Genomic DNA, 18576 nt, shown 5'->3' on the forward strand with positions numbered 1-18576 from the left:
CTCTGCCCAATTGCAACACTGGACTCCAGCTGGACACTGCTCTCCAGGCCATCGCGTGGTAAATGTAAGGCTGCTGCACGCTGCAGCCCTTCTTGGTCAAGGGACAATTTTGGAGAGAAAACATGCCGAGATACACTGTGCATGTCCGAGGGGAATGGCTGGCAGTGCCGTGCTTAAGCTGCAAGAACACAGTTGGGTGGCTGGGAAAGGAAGCTGTGAGACGGTACATGAAAAACAAACCTGACAACGGGGGATTCGCCTCAGTGGAAGAAGTAAAATTTTATATTCGAAGGTGCAAGGGACTTGGCTTGCTGGATCTTGATGATACTGTGGAGGATGCTCTCGATGACAATGAATTTGTTGAAGTTGGTAAGCAAAACCTCAAGCAACACATTGCAGAGTGATTGCGTTGGCATCTGAGTCAGCAAAGTGGCTTAGTTTATCTAAAATTGTATCTGACATAGTATCTAACAATTTTTATGGAAAAATGCCAAAGTGTTTTAAGAATATGTAATTTTTAGGAACAGAACTATGCAAGGTTTAGAAGGTACAGGATTCTATATACACCATCTGTATATGATGTCATATATAGTATATGTTTGAGTTGGGCTGTTCTGCTTTTGCCTTTAGAGTACCTTAAATAAATATATACTCCTTTGTTATTTTCCTGAAAGCACATAAATATGTTCAGGGCTGGTAACTGCAAGTTAGAATTCTTACTGCTGTGTATTGTAATGAAAAACAAATCAAATTATGTGTAGAATGCAATTTAATCCCATTTGTGTTTATTCTGCATATTTCTTCTAGTTATAGAAGGAGATATAATGTCTCCAGATTTCATACCATCTCAGCCAGAAGGAGTTCATTTGTATCCTTTTTTGAGCGTTTTGTGAATTTTTTATAATTCCAGATTTCTAATTTTCTAGATTTCTCTGTTCTTTTAGAGTTACTCCATTCTTAAAACACATTGCCAGCTGTAATCAAATGGTCACTACCTGTGAAATCCTGTCTGCCCTCTTTTTTCCTTTACAGAACTTTCAGATATAGCAAATACCGAGAACCAGAACAGGTAGGAATTGCCAATGATTTTACAACTCGGTAACGAATCCTGCTGTTCACCAGAACATGCTGAGAGCTGAGCCACTGCAATGTTCACAAGAGCAGGGGCTGTTAGATTGGCTGGGTCTAGGAATCCAAATTATACTGTGCTTATTATGTTTTTGTTAGCAAGTTCCTGTCTTACAGGTGAGCATGAGCAAGCTTCCTACGATTGAGTTTTGATATTATTTTTTTTTAATTCTGATTATTAAGCAACTTTATATGTATGCATATCCCAAACTAAAAGATGGTTCTTTGGTGTAGTATATTTCTTTAGATGGCAACAGCTTAACAACGGAGGACTTGGTCAATTTAGGAAAGGGGCTCTACAAGATAAAGGTAAAGATTCCGAACAAATGCAGCTAAAAATTACATGTTTATCTTTCTACAGTTAAATAACGACAGATACACTAATATTTAAACTACTCATGTTTTAGCTTACGCCTGAAGCTGAAGCAAAAGTCAATCAATCACGAGAAGTGATTGAAAGGATTGTAAAGGAACAGACGGGTAACTATTTTTATCTCTGACTATTAATTGTTTAGAAAACTTCATCAGGTTCCCTCCTTAACCAGCAGTGTATGTTTCTTGCAGTTGTTTATGGAATCACCACTGGATTTGGGAAGTTTGCCAGGACTGTCATCCCAAACAGTAAGCTGAGGTAAGTTGTGTGCGTGGCTTTCTCTGTCCTTTCTTTTCAGCAAGGGAAGAAGAGGGAGCAGTTCAACCCTGTACATTTATACTCTGTGGTTAGACGAGAGGGCTCCTTGCTTCAGTATTTCCCTGTTTTGTGCAAAATAAAACCTGATGAAATTTATTTGACGTTTTACATATATTTTTTTCATAGGGAGCTTCAAGTGAACTTGGTTCGTTCGCATTCTGCAGGTAATGAGAAATGGCTTGATGTTTCCCTTTGCTGCTGCTGTTGGTAGTGGGTTAGTAACCAAGAGGGTTACTGTTCCAGGTGTGGGGAAACCTTTGAGCCCAGAGAGATCTCGCATGCTATTGGCGCTGAGAATCAATGTCCTAGCAAAAGGATACAGCGGAATATCCCTAGAAACGCTCCAGCAAGTTATTGAAGCATTCAATGGTAAAAAGATGTTTAAAGAAAATCCCCTTTTGCCCTTTTATTTCTCTTTTAACTGTTTCGTTAAAGGGTATAGCACAGTAGGTCAAGCTACAGATGTTGGTCTTTCAACTTGGTAAGACCAGAGCTTGGCTGTACAAGTTTACAACTGGAGACCATTCCTCTCTTTAAGAACTTGGGATATGAGAAGAACTGATGGGAGAAGCTGAGAGAAAGGGATGCAACAGGCAGAAGTTTGGGAAATGAGCCTCTGAGAGGTCAGGTTTGAGACTAAGCTTGACCAAGAGCATGACTCTTGACTCTGGGCAGGCTCTTCTACAAGGGCTCAAATCTCTTAACTTTTGTCCTGTTGGGTGTGTGCTGATGTGTGTGCCACTGTCATTAGGGATGCTGGGATTTGTGGCGGGGCATGGGGGTGATTTCCATGTAGAAAACTGCATGTGCTGTTGTTTGCCAAGTAGACCTGCTTGAGCAGCACCTGCTTTTGTTAGTAGACCCCCTGAGACTTACACAAGTGTTTGTAAGCAAGGGCTACAAGGCAGCCACACAGAATTGCACAGCTAATCAGCAAGTCAGATGGCCATAGGTGTTAAAGCTGGGTGGCCTTGCTGGACGCTGCAGCACGGAAACCAAAGGGGTGGCTGTGCTGTTCGTTAGCAGATGTCCATTGATGGTCCCTCTGCTAAAGCATGCCGGTGCAGCAGTGGTGAGCAGAGAGCACCCTCTCTCTGTGTTAGAGTGTTAGCTTCAACTTTCCTTCTCTTTTTTCATAAACCATAGATTGGAAGGTTGTTGAGGCTATGGACCATGCGTGAGAGAAGAGCCATGTGCATATACCTGAGGCCCAAAGATTACAGGCTCTGTGCTGCCCTCTGTTACACCTCCTTCCTCCCGCAGTGGGTGAAGGAGCTGCAATTCAGTGTTTAGCTTTGCAAAAGCAGAGAAGCAGACTGGTCCCGTCCCTGCTTTTTCTGCAGTTCCCTGGACTCCATTTCTTCATTTCCACTCATTCAGTGCTCAGAGGAGTAGGATGGGGCAAGAGGGCTTGAAGATGGTTTCTAGCAGTAATCCAGTGTTTAGCAGGAGGTAGCTTTGTCCACACCAGATGGTCACCCTGCAACAGAGAGCTGAGAGGAGTGATGTTTTACCTGCCTGGCTTATGTGGCTGTAGATGCAATTGCCCCTGGCTCTGGTCCCCCCATTCTAAAACTAAATGCAGAACTAAGTGCAGAAGGGGGTTGATTTCTTTATAAACTGCAGCTAGCCTGTGAGCAGGGGCAAATCCCAGTCTGCGGCAAGAGTAGTCATGTTGGTGCCATTGGCTATGATTGCAGGATGTTAACTGTGACCGCGTTCATGTGCTGGCTTCTCTGTTTTCTGTGGAGTGTATCGAGGGGAAGCTCTAACAGGAGTCGTTTTTGCTTTCTTTGTAGCATCCTGCCTTCCTTATATCCCAGAGAAAGGGACAGTTGGAGCCAGCGGAGACTTGGCCCCCCTCTCTCATCTTGCTCTGGGATTAATTGGAGAGGGAAAGATGTGGTCCCCAAAGAGTGGCTGGGCTGATGCTAAATACGTAAGATTCCTGCAGCTGATTGCTTTTTTCTGCTTGCTGGCTCATTTGCCAAATTGCATGTAGCCTTGAGAGAAAGAGCTTTTGTTCAGTTTAATAACATGTTAAAGTCTGGATTTTTTTGTACCAGTTTGAATTGGGACTAGGTTGCCTTTGGCAGCTCATCTTCTACCTTGAGGAAGGTGGATCCATGAGAATGGAATAACTGACCTTACATGTCAGTGGAGCAGCTATGTTATTAAGTTATTAATATGTTATTAAGTCCTAAAGAGGTATCATGCTATAGTATTGCAGTACAAGGTACCACAGTAACATCACTTAGGACCTGGAGAGAGGGACAGGGTGTGATACCAGCTATGAAAGAACTATTACTGTGTCTTCAGCTCTATGAACATTAACACTGTTCCAACAAACCCAGTGTCACCTCACAAATTCAAAACTTCAGATGCTGAGGATGACTGGAGATTTATTGGAAGTGGTAACTTATCAGTAAAATTTATACTGATTTTATAATGGCTTTAAGCGAGCACACAGGTTTGCACATTTAATTTTTGATAAATTGACTAGCATTACAATGAATGATTATGATGGAATTAATTTTTAATTAATTCTGTCACGAATACATCAGTAGACTGAATTAGTGTTGCATATCTCCAAGTCTGGCCCCTTCAGTTTTTCATGTTCTGCTACAGCTATCACTTCAATCCAAGAATATTTGAACACCAGATTTATTCATGGATTGATAGCTGTACCATCACTCTAGGCTGGAGAAGTACTGAGAACTACACAAGCAGAGGAGTAGGGAGGAAGCAGGCCAGTGTGTCCTGGACCTTTAGGACCAGAAGTTACAGTTGTACACCTCTGAGATGTATTACCTCTTCAGTTGGAAAGGTTGAGAGGACTCTAGTCAGAATCAAGGTTATACTGTCCCTCCATTTCCCAGAAGAGCAATTGCCCTATAGAATAGACGTGTAGAATAAACTGAGGAGGACTCCTCTGTCATTGGAGATTTTCTGTAGAAAAGGTTAGGGAATCATTTATAAAGGAACAGTTTATGCCAAGCCAAACCTGCTATGAGGCAGGGTGTTGGCAGAACTACCTTCCCAAGGTGTTTCCAGCCTTCTCTCCTCTTACTCTCTCCCATCATAGAATCACAGAATGGTTTGGGTTGGAAGGAATCTTAAAGATCATCTAGTTCCAGCCCCTGTGCCATGGGCAGGGACACCTCCCACTAGACCAGGTTGCTCAAAGCCCCATCCAGCCTGGCCCTGAACACTTCCAGGGATGGGGCATCCACAGCTTCTCTGGGCAACCTGTTCCTGTGTCTCACCACCCTTACAATGAAGAATTTATTCCTAATATCTAATCTAAATCTACCCTCTTCCAGTTCAAAGCCATTCCCTCTTGTCCTATCGCTACATGCCCTTGGAAAAAGTCCCTCTCCAGCTTTCTTTCAGGCCCACCCCCCGCCTTAGCCTTCTCTTCCTTCTCCAGGCTGAACAGCCCCAACTCTCTCAGCCTGTCTTCACAGGAGAGTGCTCCAGCCCTCTGAGCATCTTCATGGCCCTACCCTGGGCTCTTCCAACACCTAAATACACAGTAGGTGTTAATATGCTGTGATGGTATTTCACTTCAGTGCTCCTGCTGCCTTCTTTTACTGGCACTGGGAAATGAAGCATTAGTTTGGAAGCCAAAAAATGTTGTCCCTTATTTAGCCCAGCAGAAAAAAAAGCATTTTAAATGTTTGTGATACAGAGCTCTATTTCTCCCATCACTTAAGGAATTTGTTAATATTTTTATTTATGGAAACAGTTAAGATTTAAAAATTTTGGTAATTGAATTACTGAAAAATATTTTTCATTGATTCTGTTGTCATTAAACTCCTCCACAGGTCCTGGAAGCCCACGGTCTGAGACCAATTGCCTTGAAACCAAAAGAGGTAAAAAAGTATAATGTCAGCTGATGGAAAACAAGCACAGTCCGTCACTAGTTGCTTCATACTTACAATTTAGGCATGAAATGAATTAACAGTTGCTTTAAATTAAGCTCCAGAAGGATATTAATGTAGTATTACCAGGAGTGGGATTCACCTCTTGTAGTGTCACCCTACTTGACTTGAAATGTCAGACCCATACTTGGATGTTTAAATTGGCTCTGTAGTTGGTGGAGAGACTGGCATCTCCAGAAAACACATATATCATCCTGAAACAGCTGTCCAAGAAGCCTTCTCAAGGTACCTATCTGCCTTTTGACCATAACAGGAGCTCAGATGACTGACTTGAACTAGGTATCTGAATTCTAGATCATTAAAACTAGGTGAGATGGTTTAACTAATAACTTAAGCAGAAATAAATATAGCATTCCACTTCCAAAGAACTGAAAAAGACTACAAATTTCCTGTACTTTTCTTGCTTAAGCTTTAAATAACATGAAATAAACCTCTTGCTTAGAATTACTGGAGCTCCAAGGGTGTATATAAGTGACTTAGTAGGGTCATGAACACTGACAATTTACATAGCAAAGAGTCAAACTGTGCACATCATGATTTCAGGATGATCCAGGAAGCCGAGTGAAGGTCTGTAACTCACTCATGTGAGAGGAAAATTATCACAGATACGGGGAGTTGTCACAGTGTGTGGAATAGCTGCAAGGAGTTTGCTTAACGTCTGCTCTCTTTTTGAAGGGTCTGGCTCTCATCAATGGGACACAAATGATCACCTCGCTGGGATGTGAAGCGGTTGAAAGAGCCAGTGCTATAGCTAGACAAGCTGACATAATTGCTGCCCTTACACTTGAAGTCTTGAAGGGTACAACGAGGGCCTTTGACACTGGTGGGTGCTGGGCTGTTCCTCTCTGTTTGCGTAACAGTTGTTGACACGAGAGGCAAAACCTAACAGTCTTGACTTGTGCTAGATATCCACGCAGTGCGCCCACATCGAGGGCAGGCTGAAGTGGCATTTCGATTCAGGTCCCTTCTAGATTCTGACCATCATCCATCAGAAATAGCAGGTGAACAATCTCAACCATCACCCTTCCAGGTTACCGGGACAGGCTGGGTTCTTCAACCGTAGCCTGTATGCTCAGGTTCCTCATGGTTATGTGAGGAATACTTGTTTTTTTCCTCCCTTGTTCCTTCTAGAGAGCCACAGATTCTGTGACCGAGTGCAGGATGCATACACAATGCGCTGCTGCCCTCAGGTAAGAACTGACTTTTATTCCCTTTCGTAGCAGTAGATAAATGATGGGGAAGCTCCTACCTCAGAAATACTGTTATGTGCTGTCTGACTCCATTAGAGGAAGCCATTTTATTTTGCTTCTCCCTCACTTTGAAGTTAGTGTTAATGGAGACTTTTCATTGATCCTGTGCACACACCCATCGGGCAGCATCTAACACAGCTGTATTCAGTCTGGAAGAGGCCAGGTGTCAGAAGCAGGGGGAAGGTGCTGGTTTGTGTGCTTGCAGGCTTTGTAGGACATTTCTTCTGCATTGATGCTAGGACCATGAACTGGGGAAAGGTGTTTGCAGAAGCAGGCAGAGTGTAGTACCTCAAACATACTGGAAGAACTCAATCCTATGAGTTTTAACATGAGCAAAGCTATTAAATCAGTCTATTTAATTATCTTCCATTAATTAATGAGAGGTTCTGTTTTCTATGTGGACTTTGTAGGGCTACTTCTCCCCTGATAACAGTTCTGCCACTGATTAAGTATCTTATCTTCCATTTAGGGTAAACCAACCCAAACAAAGAATGACATATTCAGATTCCCCTTTTAGCACTACTGCCATAATAATAGTAAATACAGTCTTTCAGGTGTCTAGGATGGGCAGTGTCCCACACTGGTGCTCCTGATTTTAAGAGCAAATATAAGAATATCTTTGTGTGTGGATGTAAAGAGCAAATCCAAGTCCATCTTCATGTGTGGATGTAGAGACTGAGGTGATGGGAAAGAGGGTGCCTGCAGCTCAGCGTTCTGAAGATTAACTAAGTGTAGATACTAAGTTCAGGTGCTAATGTCTTTTTTTTTCCAGGTCCATGGAGTTGTAAATGATACAATTGCTTTTGTGAAGGACATAATGACAACTGAAATCAATAGTGCCACGGACAACCCTGTATCTTTTTGATGGCTTTATAACTATGTAATTTTTTGCTTGGCCTTTTTTATCCTTTTTGTCTATATAATTATTTGCATAGGAGGCAAAAAAAATCATAACTGGCTTTAGTCAATAACTGATTTGCTGCAACATCAACCTCTCTTCCTTTCCCCATGTCTGCATTGGTGCGTGCAAGTGTGTTGGGGCAAGGAAATCACGTGTGCATATGCTTTGGTGCATGTTAATGGTTTCCTAGATTAAATTCTATACACTTATATTGAATATGTAGATAGATGGGACTTGGCAACCACATGGACGTAGACAGATGGTGACTTGTCATATGAAAATTTGTTGATGCCGAATGAGTGAAACCTGCACTTACAGAGCAAGATTTGCACTCAAGTCAGGGCAGGCAGACAAAAGACATGTGGCTGGTCAGCCTCATCGTGGCTCAGCCTGGTAAATTCTGTGCACAGTTCTTGCGCTAGTACTGAGCAAGGCTGGGTTCCCCTCAGCCGTGTAGTGATCCTATATGTAATATCATTATCAATTGCTGATAAGCATTACTGTTTGTAACCTGTCTAATATTGTATCTACCATGGATGTAGTCAACTGGCTCTGTTATTAGATCAAAACTTGATATTCAGACAAATTATGTAAATATCTATAATGAATATGAAAGAATTTGAAAAACAGATGATGATACACGTAGTTAACGAAACATAGCCTTGGGAGAAGGGATAGACACCATAAATACGTCAAGCTGGGGCGTAACAAGATAAGTGCAAGGAGAGCCAAGTGGTTAATGAGACCAAACAGAAAATTACTTGAACTATTTGTAAACTATCCAAATTAGCATACTACAAGATCCCCCTCGAGGAAAGAAAGCTCCCTGCTAATAAAGCCCCCTCCCCACTGAACATGCGGGGTGAAAAGAGTACTGTACCTTTAAATGGAGGTGAGGCTCATAAGAACCAATGAGAAAATATGTGACTAAACATAATTGTAAACAATTGTTCAAAATGTATAAAATGTTTTACTGTGTTAAGAGGTGGGCTAGCTTTGTGGATGTACCACCTAGCACCCATCTCTGTGCAGACATGCAGTAAGTGATATCTCAGCTCTGTGTGTGAGACTGGCTCTTTGCACAGTGAGTAACAAACTCCGTTTGTGAGACAGCATTGGAGAGAATATACCAAGGAGCTGAGAAACTATGCTAGGGTCTGAACATGTGTTTCTTTGCACCCCTCCCCACCTTGATCAGAGACCTCATTTTATGTAGCCTATTTGGAAATACACGTGTCAAAACTGTATCTGTAGATTTGGAGAACTGAGATTGAGTCTTCATTTTTTTAAAAGTGAACATGCAGATGTAACATAATGTGCTTGCAAATAAAAGCCTATTAGTACAAACATTCCTACAATTAAGATATTCCAATTATTGACAGATCTCTGTCATGTAAACTATATTTCACTCATGTTTGTGCCTTAACTTCTCTGTCAAGATGGTGTTTGCTGAAAGAGCAGAGACTATTTCTGGAGGAAATTTTCATGGTGAATATCCTGCAAAGGTAATTAAGTATTTGGAGAAACAAACAAACAAGCCCCTTAGTTTCTGTTTGGGTTTTTTGATTGTTTCTTCTGTCATTTGGTTTAACAAGATCTTCTTTTATAGGCTCTGGACTACTTGGCAATTGGTGTGCATGAACTTGCTGCAATTAGTGAAAGAAGAATTGAGAGGCTCTGCAACCCCTCACTCAGCGAACTGCCTGCATTTTTAGTCACTGAAGGTGGTCTGAACTCTGGCTTCATGATTGCACACTGCACAGCAGCTGCCCTGGGTGAGTGCTTGAGCAGTATCATCAAGAGAGAAAGCTAGAAAGACCCAATTTATATTGAGGCAGTTGTAATTTGATAGTAGATACAAAGGCATCTCACTCCTGTTTTCCATCTTTTCTCCACGTGCTTTGTGCTGTCTGGCTGCAGAGTTTGAGTGGTGAGTGCAGCTGCAATTATTTTAGCTCGGGGTTCTTTATTCTGCACTGAACCCATGAGCAAGTTTAGTGCTCTGAGCAGGCAAACCCTTAGGTGGACTTTGGTGGGGATGCTTGCCTGCTTGCATCTGTATGGGATTTGCAGGGAGTGCTCTGATTTACAGTCACCGTCATAAGAGCTCGGGTTGAAATCAGTGACAGCTGTGTACACAGGAGCCTGCAGATCAGCTCAGTTAGGGCTGTAATTAACAGCAAACACTGCATGCAACACACATACATCTGTCTGAGCTGTTCTGCTGAAGGTAGAACCTGCTAGAATAGTTATGGTCTGTAAGCAGGTGATAGCTCTTTCCCTCACTTCTCACCAGCATGGGGACACCACTTGTCTCAAAGCTGGGCCTGATACCCTTGGTAGTCAGGGTCTCCATTTAACAGCCAGGTCTGTACATCAACATCAGACTCCACAGTCCTCAGGAGACTGGAGTTCCCAGAGATGGTTTTGGAAGCACACTAAAAATAAGCATTAGTACATTTTTCCTCTGCTACTCAATGACTAAGGCAACAAGAAGCCTGCTGGCTGCTGGGATTTTACAGTTCATAGGTTCAGGAAAGTACGAGCCAACATAAAGATAAACGTGCTATGAACAGAGGGCAAGTCATAAGAGATGCAAACAGACAAAGGAACAGATGATGTCAGATAAATGAGTAGATAAACATCCTGCAGAAAAAAAGCCAATGAACTAAATTGATACAATAAAGGTACCCTGCCCAGAGGCCATTTTGGGAAGTGGGACTGGAAAAGGAGCTGAAGGGCTTGTCCCCTTCAAAGACTGGAAACTTTTGGTTTGGCAGAGTTTTGGATAGCTTCAGGCCTTAGCTGTTGCTTGGCTTCAGGTTTCACAGCTCACTTCTGCAATCTGGAGCAAAAGATTCTGGGGCGTTTGTGGTCTCTGCTGCAGGGAATGAAAATGACAGCTCTGCTTCCTAACTCATCGCTGCACTGACACCAGGAGTCTATGGGTTAAAATCATCTTTCCCTGGTCAAAATACCCAGGAATTTATCTAAAAGTGAAGTCAGAGCTTTTTCCTTTTCTCTTTATTTTTTTTTGCTTTAACAAAGTATTACTAATAGTTTTAAGGTCTCACTGCCGGTTTCTAAGGTGTTTGTGTACCAGCTAACCAACTCCCAGGGTTAATAGATAAAGCTGCAAAACATTTGCAGATGTTTTGCAATGCCACTGGATGTGTCTCCCTTTCTCGCTGGTAGCACCGTGCCTGCCGGACCGAACTGTTTGCAGTAGCCACACGCAGTCTCTCTGGGACCTGCTGTTACCTGCCTGAATGTGCCAGCTGGGATCTGGCCCTGGACTGTGTCACTCCAGCCTATTTACAATTGGTGTCACCAACTCTCTGTTGCTTTCACTGCTTTTCTGAAACACCTAATTTGGTGAGGGTGTCACGCAGCATCCTGTTGGGGTTCAGAAGGAAAAGTTCTGTGTGCAGCCAGAGCACTGAATACAGACTTTGTTTCTTCTCTTCTAAAGAGCGATTCTCAGCCTCAGATTGTCACCGGATGGTGCCTATAGCCCTTCCTGCAGCCAAATTCTCCCTGCCTTTAGGTGCAGCTTGAGAGACTTGCTCCAAGTCTCGCAACTGGCTTTCAAAGCCAGAGCACTCCCACCCTCAGGGGTGTGTGTGCCTGGAGGAGGGTCATGGGCAGCCTCGTAGAGAGGCAAGGAGGGTGGGAGAGGATTTGTGTCCTGCTCCTGCATCTTCCTGGAGCAAGTTCTGTAGGCGCCTCAGCTCTGATGAGAAGAGGCCAGATGTTGAGCTCTACTCTCTCCTTGAAGCCAGGGGAGGGGCAGTGTCTGTGACCGAAAACAGAGGGAACCGATGCCCTTTTCAAAGAGTTGCCTTGGAGTGACAGGCAATACCAGGCTTGTATTTCAGTTGTGCTGTCCATTCTTTTTCTTCTTTTCCATCAGGCCTTTGAGCCAGAGCAACCCAATCCTGGTGTGGGGGGAGGAGCGAGTAGTCTTTCTACATTTGGTTAATATTTGCACCTGAGGATGGATACTGGTTACTGTTTTCAGAGGCAATAAGTAGTTTTCAAGGTGTTTATCACAAATTACTCAGTCCAGGTAAAAAATGGATGCATCCTCAAAAGAGGAGCAATAGTTGGACCTGTGGTGGTGGACAGGCTCTTTGCTCCAGGTTGGCCGTTGCTTCTGCTGTCTTGTGCCTATTCTGTCCTACATTCATTGCACTGGATTTTTGCAGTTTCTGAGAACAAGGCCTTGTGCCACCCCTCTTCGGTGGATTCTCTCTCAACCAGTGCTGCTACAGAGGATCACGTGTCCATGGGAGGATGGGCAGCCAGAAAAGCTTTGAGAGTTATTGAACACGTGGAACAAGGTAAAATTAAGATGCTGATTTCCAGACAGACCTTATGTCTGTCACTAGACAAAGATATTCATGCCATTTCTCTGTATTTTAACAAAAAAGAAGTTAATGCCATCTGAAAGAGCTATCTAAAAATATTATATTGAGTACATAGTTTTACAAGCATTTGGATCTTCCTAACAGAAATTAGGTAAATCTAGCATAAAGTGTTTTTCATGGGAAAAAAACTGCTTACTGCAGGACACTCGGAAAAATTTTCCTGTCTTGCTTACAAGGACAGATTGTTCTCTTGCTTTGTATTTATTTATTTGGCAGATGGTGTCCTTAGCTACAGATGTCAGCTGTTAGTGGAAGAGCAGAGTAATACATGGCACACAAATACTGAACTCACTTGCCTACTTAGGTTTATACATCTGAGTGCTCTGAAGACTTAGTTCTATAGAAATACATTTTTCTGTGCAGAGAAACGAGTCTGAGAAACCATGTGTTTCAAAAACACGCTGACAAACAGTGTGTCCTATATCCAGTTGGCTCACTCAGTTCCTTGGGTGAATTGGCTTGTGAAAATGAGGAACTAATGACAATAATGATCAGGTATGAGATGTGCAGATAGTGGTGTAAACTTCTCCAGACAGAAGAGTCTCTTCCAAAGCTCTGTAATTTTACTGGTGCTATCATGTAGGCTCTTGCAAGCTTCATAGGCAGAACTTTTATAGCTCAGACCCCTTTCTACTCAGGCCTAAGGAGGTTTTCTGATTTATGGTGGTCATTGATGCTGGGCTGCCTTTCTAGGGTGTGTGGATCCACTGCTCTTTTCACATTGCCTGAAACCATATCATATTAGCCAGAGCAAACACCAGGGATAGCTTTAAAAGGGAGACCTCGCCTTGAGCTGTACCTGCCGAAAATCCCTTTTGCTCTTCTGTTTTCCTAGTTCTGGCTATTGAGCTGCTTGCTGCCTGCCAGGGCATTGAATTCCTACGCCCTCTGAGAACGACAACCCCATTGGAGAAGGTCTATGACCTTGTGCGTTCTGTTGTGAGGTAAGATCAGATAAATGCCTCCCCCAGAGGTTACCCGGCTGGAGCCTGGGGGCCGGCAGTGGTGGTTAATGTTTGGCCAATGTTCACCATGTGTCTCGTTACAGGCCTTGGATGAAGGATCGCTTCATGGCCCCAGATATCGAAGCAGCTCACAGGCTGCTCGTGGAGCAGAAGGCAGGTGTTGATTTTTGGCACATCTGGTAGGACTGTCCTGAGGAGCACGCTGCAGCTCTGTTTTGGAAATACCTCTCCATGCATTTAGTGGCAGGCCTCGCTAAATGCACTCTTCTGCCTGGGGTGAACCCAGCAGATCCTCTGCGATTTGCTTTTCCTTAGTTTTGGTGGGATAGATTTAGAAATCAGTTCCTGAATTTGCCCTGTGTAATAAACAACTTTAAATCTGGCAGGGTCCAGACATGGGTCCAACTTTGAATTGTTTGAGAGCAGGGTCCTATAACCAGAGATTATAGGCCCAGAGAAATTGGCAATCTTTCCAGATGGTGATCCTGAGTGTTCCCCAGCCTTGAGGCACTTGGGCATGGTCTGGAAGCAATAAGAGGATGTGCATGAGGGGATAGCAGTGGTGAAATGTTTGTGCAGCTATAGGATCTATCTATTTTATTTGTTTGTCAAATGTAAATAACAGAAGAATTGAGGAGAGTAACCAAATGGGAGAAGAAAACAAGAAAACAGCTTGCTTGCCTTCCCCCCCCCCCCCCCCGCAGCCCTTACAGGAGAAGAGACAAAAAAGACTGTATAAAATTTTTCTTTTCTGCCTTAAATCCCAGCTGCCAATCCCTCCCCTTTTTCTTTGTCCGTGTCAGCTGGCATTTTGCTTCGCCACCTCCTTCACGACCAAGTGGTTTTACAGCGTGACAGTGATCCTCTCCCAACTATTGCACACAGAGCATTAACCTGGTAACAAGACACAATGCTTTCACCTTGTGTCCCTTCACCTTGTCCTGCTGGAGCTTTATCTTTTCCCATTCACTGTCAACTGCATCCACACATTCATCCCTAAACCTCGCTCTGCCTGCCTCTTTGCCTCTACTGATCACGTACAGCGTGTCTGCGTAGGTCTGTAATTCTCACCTCCATCCTGATAACTTTTCTACAGGGTTTCCTGGACTTGTGCACTGATGTCTTACCTGACTTTTTGTTTTACCCCTGACTCTGCTGTTTCACTTTCTTGTTTCACAGGTGTGGGAAGTGGCTGAACCATACATTGAAAAGTACAGGAGGGAACACATCCCTGAATCAAGACCCATTTCGCCAACAGCTTTCTCCCTGGGATCACTGGAAATGAATATGGGTGTTGGTCACGACCACAGGCATCAGGATGAACTTTAAGAGTTGTGGTCCTCTGGTAGAGAGCAGATCCTTTCCAGGACCTTGCCTGAGGGTGGCCGTTCTACTCAAACTCAGTGTGGTTTCCCCAAGTGCCCCAAAGGACCTGACTGTTTAGCCTAGGAGCTCATACAGATAGTAGAGAGATGGCTCACTAGTCTCCTCATGCGTGAAAGACAGCTTTGTCATGATAGTGTGGTTTCAACTGAATTTCCTGAGCTTCCAAACACAAAACATTCAGACTCTTGCTGAAATGGGTGGATATTTTATACAGAGCTTTGCTTGTTTTCTCTTTGTCTGTGCCAATGGTATCAGCCTACATTTAATATTCTGAACTACTCTTTTTTTTTTTTTTTTTTTTTTTTTTTGGGGGGGCGGGGGGGGAGCAGTAACTGCTGTGGTCCCCTTCATTCTGCCACAAGCAAAATTAATCTTTACACTTAATTCTCCTCTCTTTTGCAGATCATATGTGAGGTACAGGTTCCTGTATAACAAGGGCATTTTTAGAGCAGGTGCTTCACAAATCAGAAAAGCTGTGTGCATAAAAATGTGCTATGGACATCATTGCTCCAGAACAAATGTATTTTATTCTGGTGATGTACTACACTTACTGCAACTTTTCAAGAGCTATGGGCTTGCACCTGCAATGAATAAACTGAGGCTTCACATACGGCTGTAGCCATCTATTTTCCTGTCGTGTGTGATGATGAAAAGCATAGGATAGAAATCTTCCCAGGCTGCTGGCTATGCTGCAGGGGGCAGCCACAGTGCTGGTGTGGGGCTACCCTTGAGCATCTGAGACCTGCTGTGTTAAACGTGCCCTGAGGAGAGGACTCAATGCCTGATGGCAAGCTAGCAGGGAGCCACCTAACCTGGCCACAAGACCTGGGAACTAGGGTACCTACGCATGGCACACGAGTTCCCAGCTGAGCTCCTTCTGGCAACTGATTTGCAGCATCTCCAATCTCTGTCTCTCCCTCATGTGCCCAGTAAGACACTAACCTTTCAGCTCCAGGCACATCTCAATCTCCTCCTGAAGCTGTGCCATTTTGTATAAAATCTAGGCTTACACCTTGTAGGGTCAACCATTTGCCTTCAGCCTAATGTTATGGCTGAACCATAAGGTTCCTTCAGCACCAAAGTGTCCCAGTCCCAGCTGCTGTGAGAGCCAGGGCAGTGAACATCACCCCTGAAGTGAGCCATGTTAAAACCAAGCAAACAAAAAGCTTCCTGCGTCTCAGTAGTGTGCGTCTTCCCTGGCAGGTGGTGACAGCACTGCAAGCGACAGCAGGACTGTGTAGCCAGCTGTGCCACTGAAGTGTAACTGCATGCTCTAACTGCAAACCTGCCACTAATTACAGCCCAGGGGCATGCTCCGAAACGGCTACTGGATTTGGCTAAGCTGGTCAGGCAAGCGTGTCGCTTGAGGTTCCTGTCAAAGCTCATGTGTGAGAGTGGAATCCCCTCATGTCAGTAGTTTCAGGCCATGAATGCCTATTCTTGTCCAGTGAGAGAATATTTGAGGTTTGCCTTATGCAATCCTGGGCCCCCAAACGCCTTAGGTACTTAAAGAGAGGAGGTGCTGGGCATTGCTTCCCACTCACCTCTGCTTTTGGCTGCCTGGGACCAAGAAACCACCTGCCCCTGCCGCAGCACAGTGGCCTCAGCTTTGCACCAGCCTATGCAAAGCCGAGAGGCACCACTCCGGCTACACACTGCAGAGCAGAACTGCCTGTGCTCGTACCCTGACAGCTTTCCACAACTGCCAGCATAAACATTTATGAAGGCTGTCGTGGGCAGAATTGACCATGAGCTCACACACTTCAGATGTTCTTCCAAGCTCTATAGAAAAAGAAAGTTCACACCCACATCTGGTACAACATCTGCTTGCAGAAAAACACATCTAGTGGTAAGAATGCCATCAAATTGTTTTAAAAACTGATTTAGTTGGCTAGCCTGCCTCAAATAAAGCATGATCAAAGATACTCTAGGGGGTGGGTTATGTATTTTGGATGTTAACAGGTATGCCCAAGGCTCAGGGAGATCAGAAGCTCACACATGTTTGTGATGCCTTTCAAATATCTGTTAATCAGAATGAGACTGTTGTCCTTCCTCAGGGTTCTAGTTCACTAAAACACTCTGCTCTGTACCACAGATTATGTCACACTGCTTTTATCAATAATTATTTTTGATGCTAAGTTTCTCATACTTGTCAGGTGTAGTTTTATGACTTCACCTGCAGACAGTTAAGCCCTTTTGTTTCTGCAGCCACCATCCATTTGAAAAGTTGAAAAGCCTCAGTCAGTGTGTATTCACAGATCCTCCCTACTCCAGACCTTCTGCCAAAACACTGCAGCGGCGTGAACTCTCCAGAGCTGTATCATCCTTTTTTCTATATACCACATCCCCAAATGATGGTACAAGCCCCAGAAAAAAATAGTAACTGAAAGAAAAAAGAGCGCTCTAAAAAAACCCAGGATCTTGTTTTTTGACATTACTCTGAGTAGCTGTCATACTCACAAACTTATCATCAGATGTACATTCAAACTTCCATGAACAAACATGTCTCATGTTATTTCAGATTCAGCCTAGAATAAATGGAATCAGGTCTCTTCTGGAACATCTGTACAACACTGCCTGTGATCTTTAAAATTTCAGAGTAATTGAAATTCTGAGAGGTTGGCTGTACTCACCAGACCTCACTGGGCTAACTGCCTCCAAGAGCAAACTGTAAGGTTTTGGCATCACGATTTCCAATGGTAGGTCTGATTCAACCTCTAGCTTACAGTGCACTCCAACTTTCAGCAGCCCAGCGGGTGCTGTACGTGATTGCACTTTCCTCCTCTCCTCCTTCTTGTGCTCATACAGCCCCAAAGGAGCTTGAGAATCTCAGCAAGGGACAAAGTTGCAGACCAGCTGATAAGCAGCACCTTGCTGGGCTCCCACTGAGTTTCAGGGCTGCAGAAACCAGGAGACTTTGTACTTTGGAGAAGTAAGATACCATGCTTCCCACCACAACTGTGGCTCCTGCTATCTACTGGGTTTGGGACTGCGCAGAGATGGGACCTATGAACATCGCCTCAGGATGCTATAGCCTCCCAGCACCGCCAAAGGCCATTCCAAATGTGCACGACTGAGCCCCTGGCCCTCCAGCACAGGTTACTCTTCCCAATAAATCTTACCTGGATCCAAACCTCTTCATTCATTGGTGGGTTTTTGGGGCTATTTTCAAATACAGTAATCTTGTAGATTAATTGTATAGGAAACAATTTTTGGAAACTGCCTTGTTTCAACTGGATACAGTTAGAAGTTACTTTCAGGCGATGGAGAGAAGGACAAGGGACATGAAGATGCACCAAATGGGTAACACTTGGTAAAGTTTGCTTGAAGAAGAGGGCTGGTAAGGTGAGCAGGCAAACAATTTACCAGTAAATACAAGTCTGATTTGTCTGTTGCTTTGAAATACTCCACGTTTATTTGATTACAGTAGCTTTCTAAATGACTGTCTTCTCTCAGTAACTGCTCATTGTCCCACACTTCTCATTTTGATAGATGACTTTCCCTTTAACTATAACATAGCTGATCAGTGCTTCATGTCCCCCAAACTGGTAAATCAAGTGCTCCCACCTAAAAAGACAACAAGTGGTTTACAAATACCCAGACTTGCATAAAAGCAGATCACATACCTAGTATACCTGGCAATTAGAAAAGATTTGCTTGAACCATGAGAAAATACTGTTCCATGTCTACATGTCGATCTCTTGTTGCATGAATACAGTGAGTTAATGTACAAATCAGTAAAGAATTCCTTCCACAAAATAAACATCTGTAGATAATTTGTAATTAGGCAAGGATCATTTGTAATATTAGCCCCAAAAGTCTTAGGCTTTATTTTCCACTGAAGTGATTAAGGAGAATGAAAATGGCTCTAAGATGCTAGC

General features: G+C 43.7%; 2 protein-coding genes across 3 annotated transcripts in view; one reads left to right on the plus strand and one right to left on the minus strand.

Annotated features, from left to right (window-relative positions):
* HAL (histidine ammonia-lyase) lies at positions 1 to 15305 on the plus strand. The gene is made up of 20 exons (XM_056339042.1): positions 1 to 369; positions 808 to 868; positions 1042 to 1069; positions 1363 to 1437; positions 1536 to 1608; positions 1693 to 1759; positions 1946 to 1983; positions 2063 to 2188; positions 3619 to 3758; positions 5647 to 5694; positions 6439 to 6586; positions 6669 to 6764; positions 6895 to 6953; positions 7786 to 7866; positions 9354 to 9419; positions 9524 to 9689; positions 12123 to 12257; positions 13180 to 13288; positions 13393 to 13462; positions 14489 to 15305. The coding sequence occupies exons 1-20, from the start codon at positions 123 to 125 to the stop codon at positions 14636 to 14638; spliced, it is 1983 nt and encodes a 660-aa protein (XP_056195017.1). The 5' UTR covers positions 1 to 122; the 3' UTR covers positions 14639 to 15305.
* AMDHD1 (amidohydrolase domain containing 1) overlaps positions 15008 to 18576 on the minus strand; it is a 16567-nt gene continuing 12998 nt past the window's right edge. Inside the window, exon 9 of one of the 2 annotated variants that reach the window (XM_056339043.1) lies at positions 15008 to 18262. In XM_056339043.1, the coding sequence (XP_056195018.1) occupies positions 18148 to 18262 (115 nt within the window). In that variant the 3' untranslated portion in view covers positions 15008 to 18147. The remainder of the gene's footprint in view (positions 18263 to 18576) is intronic. The other variant, XM_056339044.1, reaches the window with a different exon arrangement.

The sequence above is a fragment of the Falco biarmicus genome, chromosome 5 (genome assembly GCF_023638135.1).
Source record: "Falco biarmicus isolate bFalBia1 chromosome 5, bFalBia1.pri, whole genome shotgun sequence".
NCBI classification, from domain to species: domain Eukaryota; kingdom Metazoa; phylum Chordata; class Aves; order Falconiformes; family Falconidae; genus Falco; species Falco biarmicus.

Coding starts and splice junctions, on each gene's coding strand:
- HAL (XM_056339042.1), top strand. CDS start 123: ATGCCGAGATACACTGTGCATGTCCGAGGGGAATGGCTGGCAGTGCCG. Junction 2,189..3,618: donor AGTTATTGAAGCATTCAATG/GTAAAAAGATGT, acceptor CTTTCTTTGTAG/CATCCTGCCTTCCTTATATC. Junction 9,420..9,523: donor ATGGTGAATATCCTGCAAAG/GTAATTAAGTAT, acceptor CTTCTTTTATAG/GCTCTGGACTACTTGGCAAT.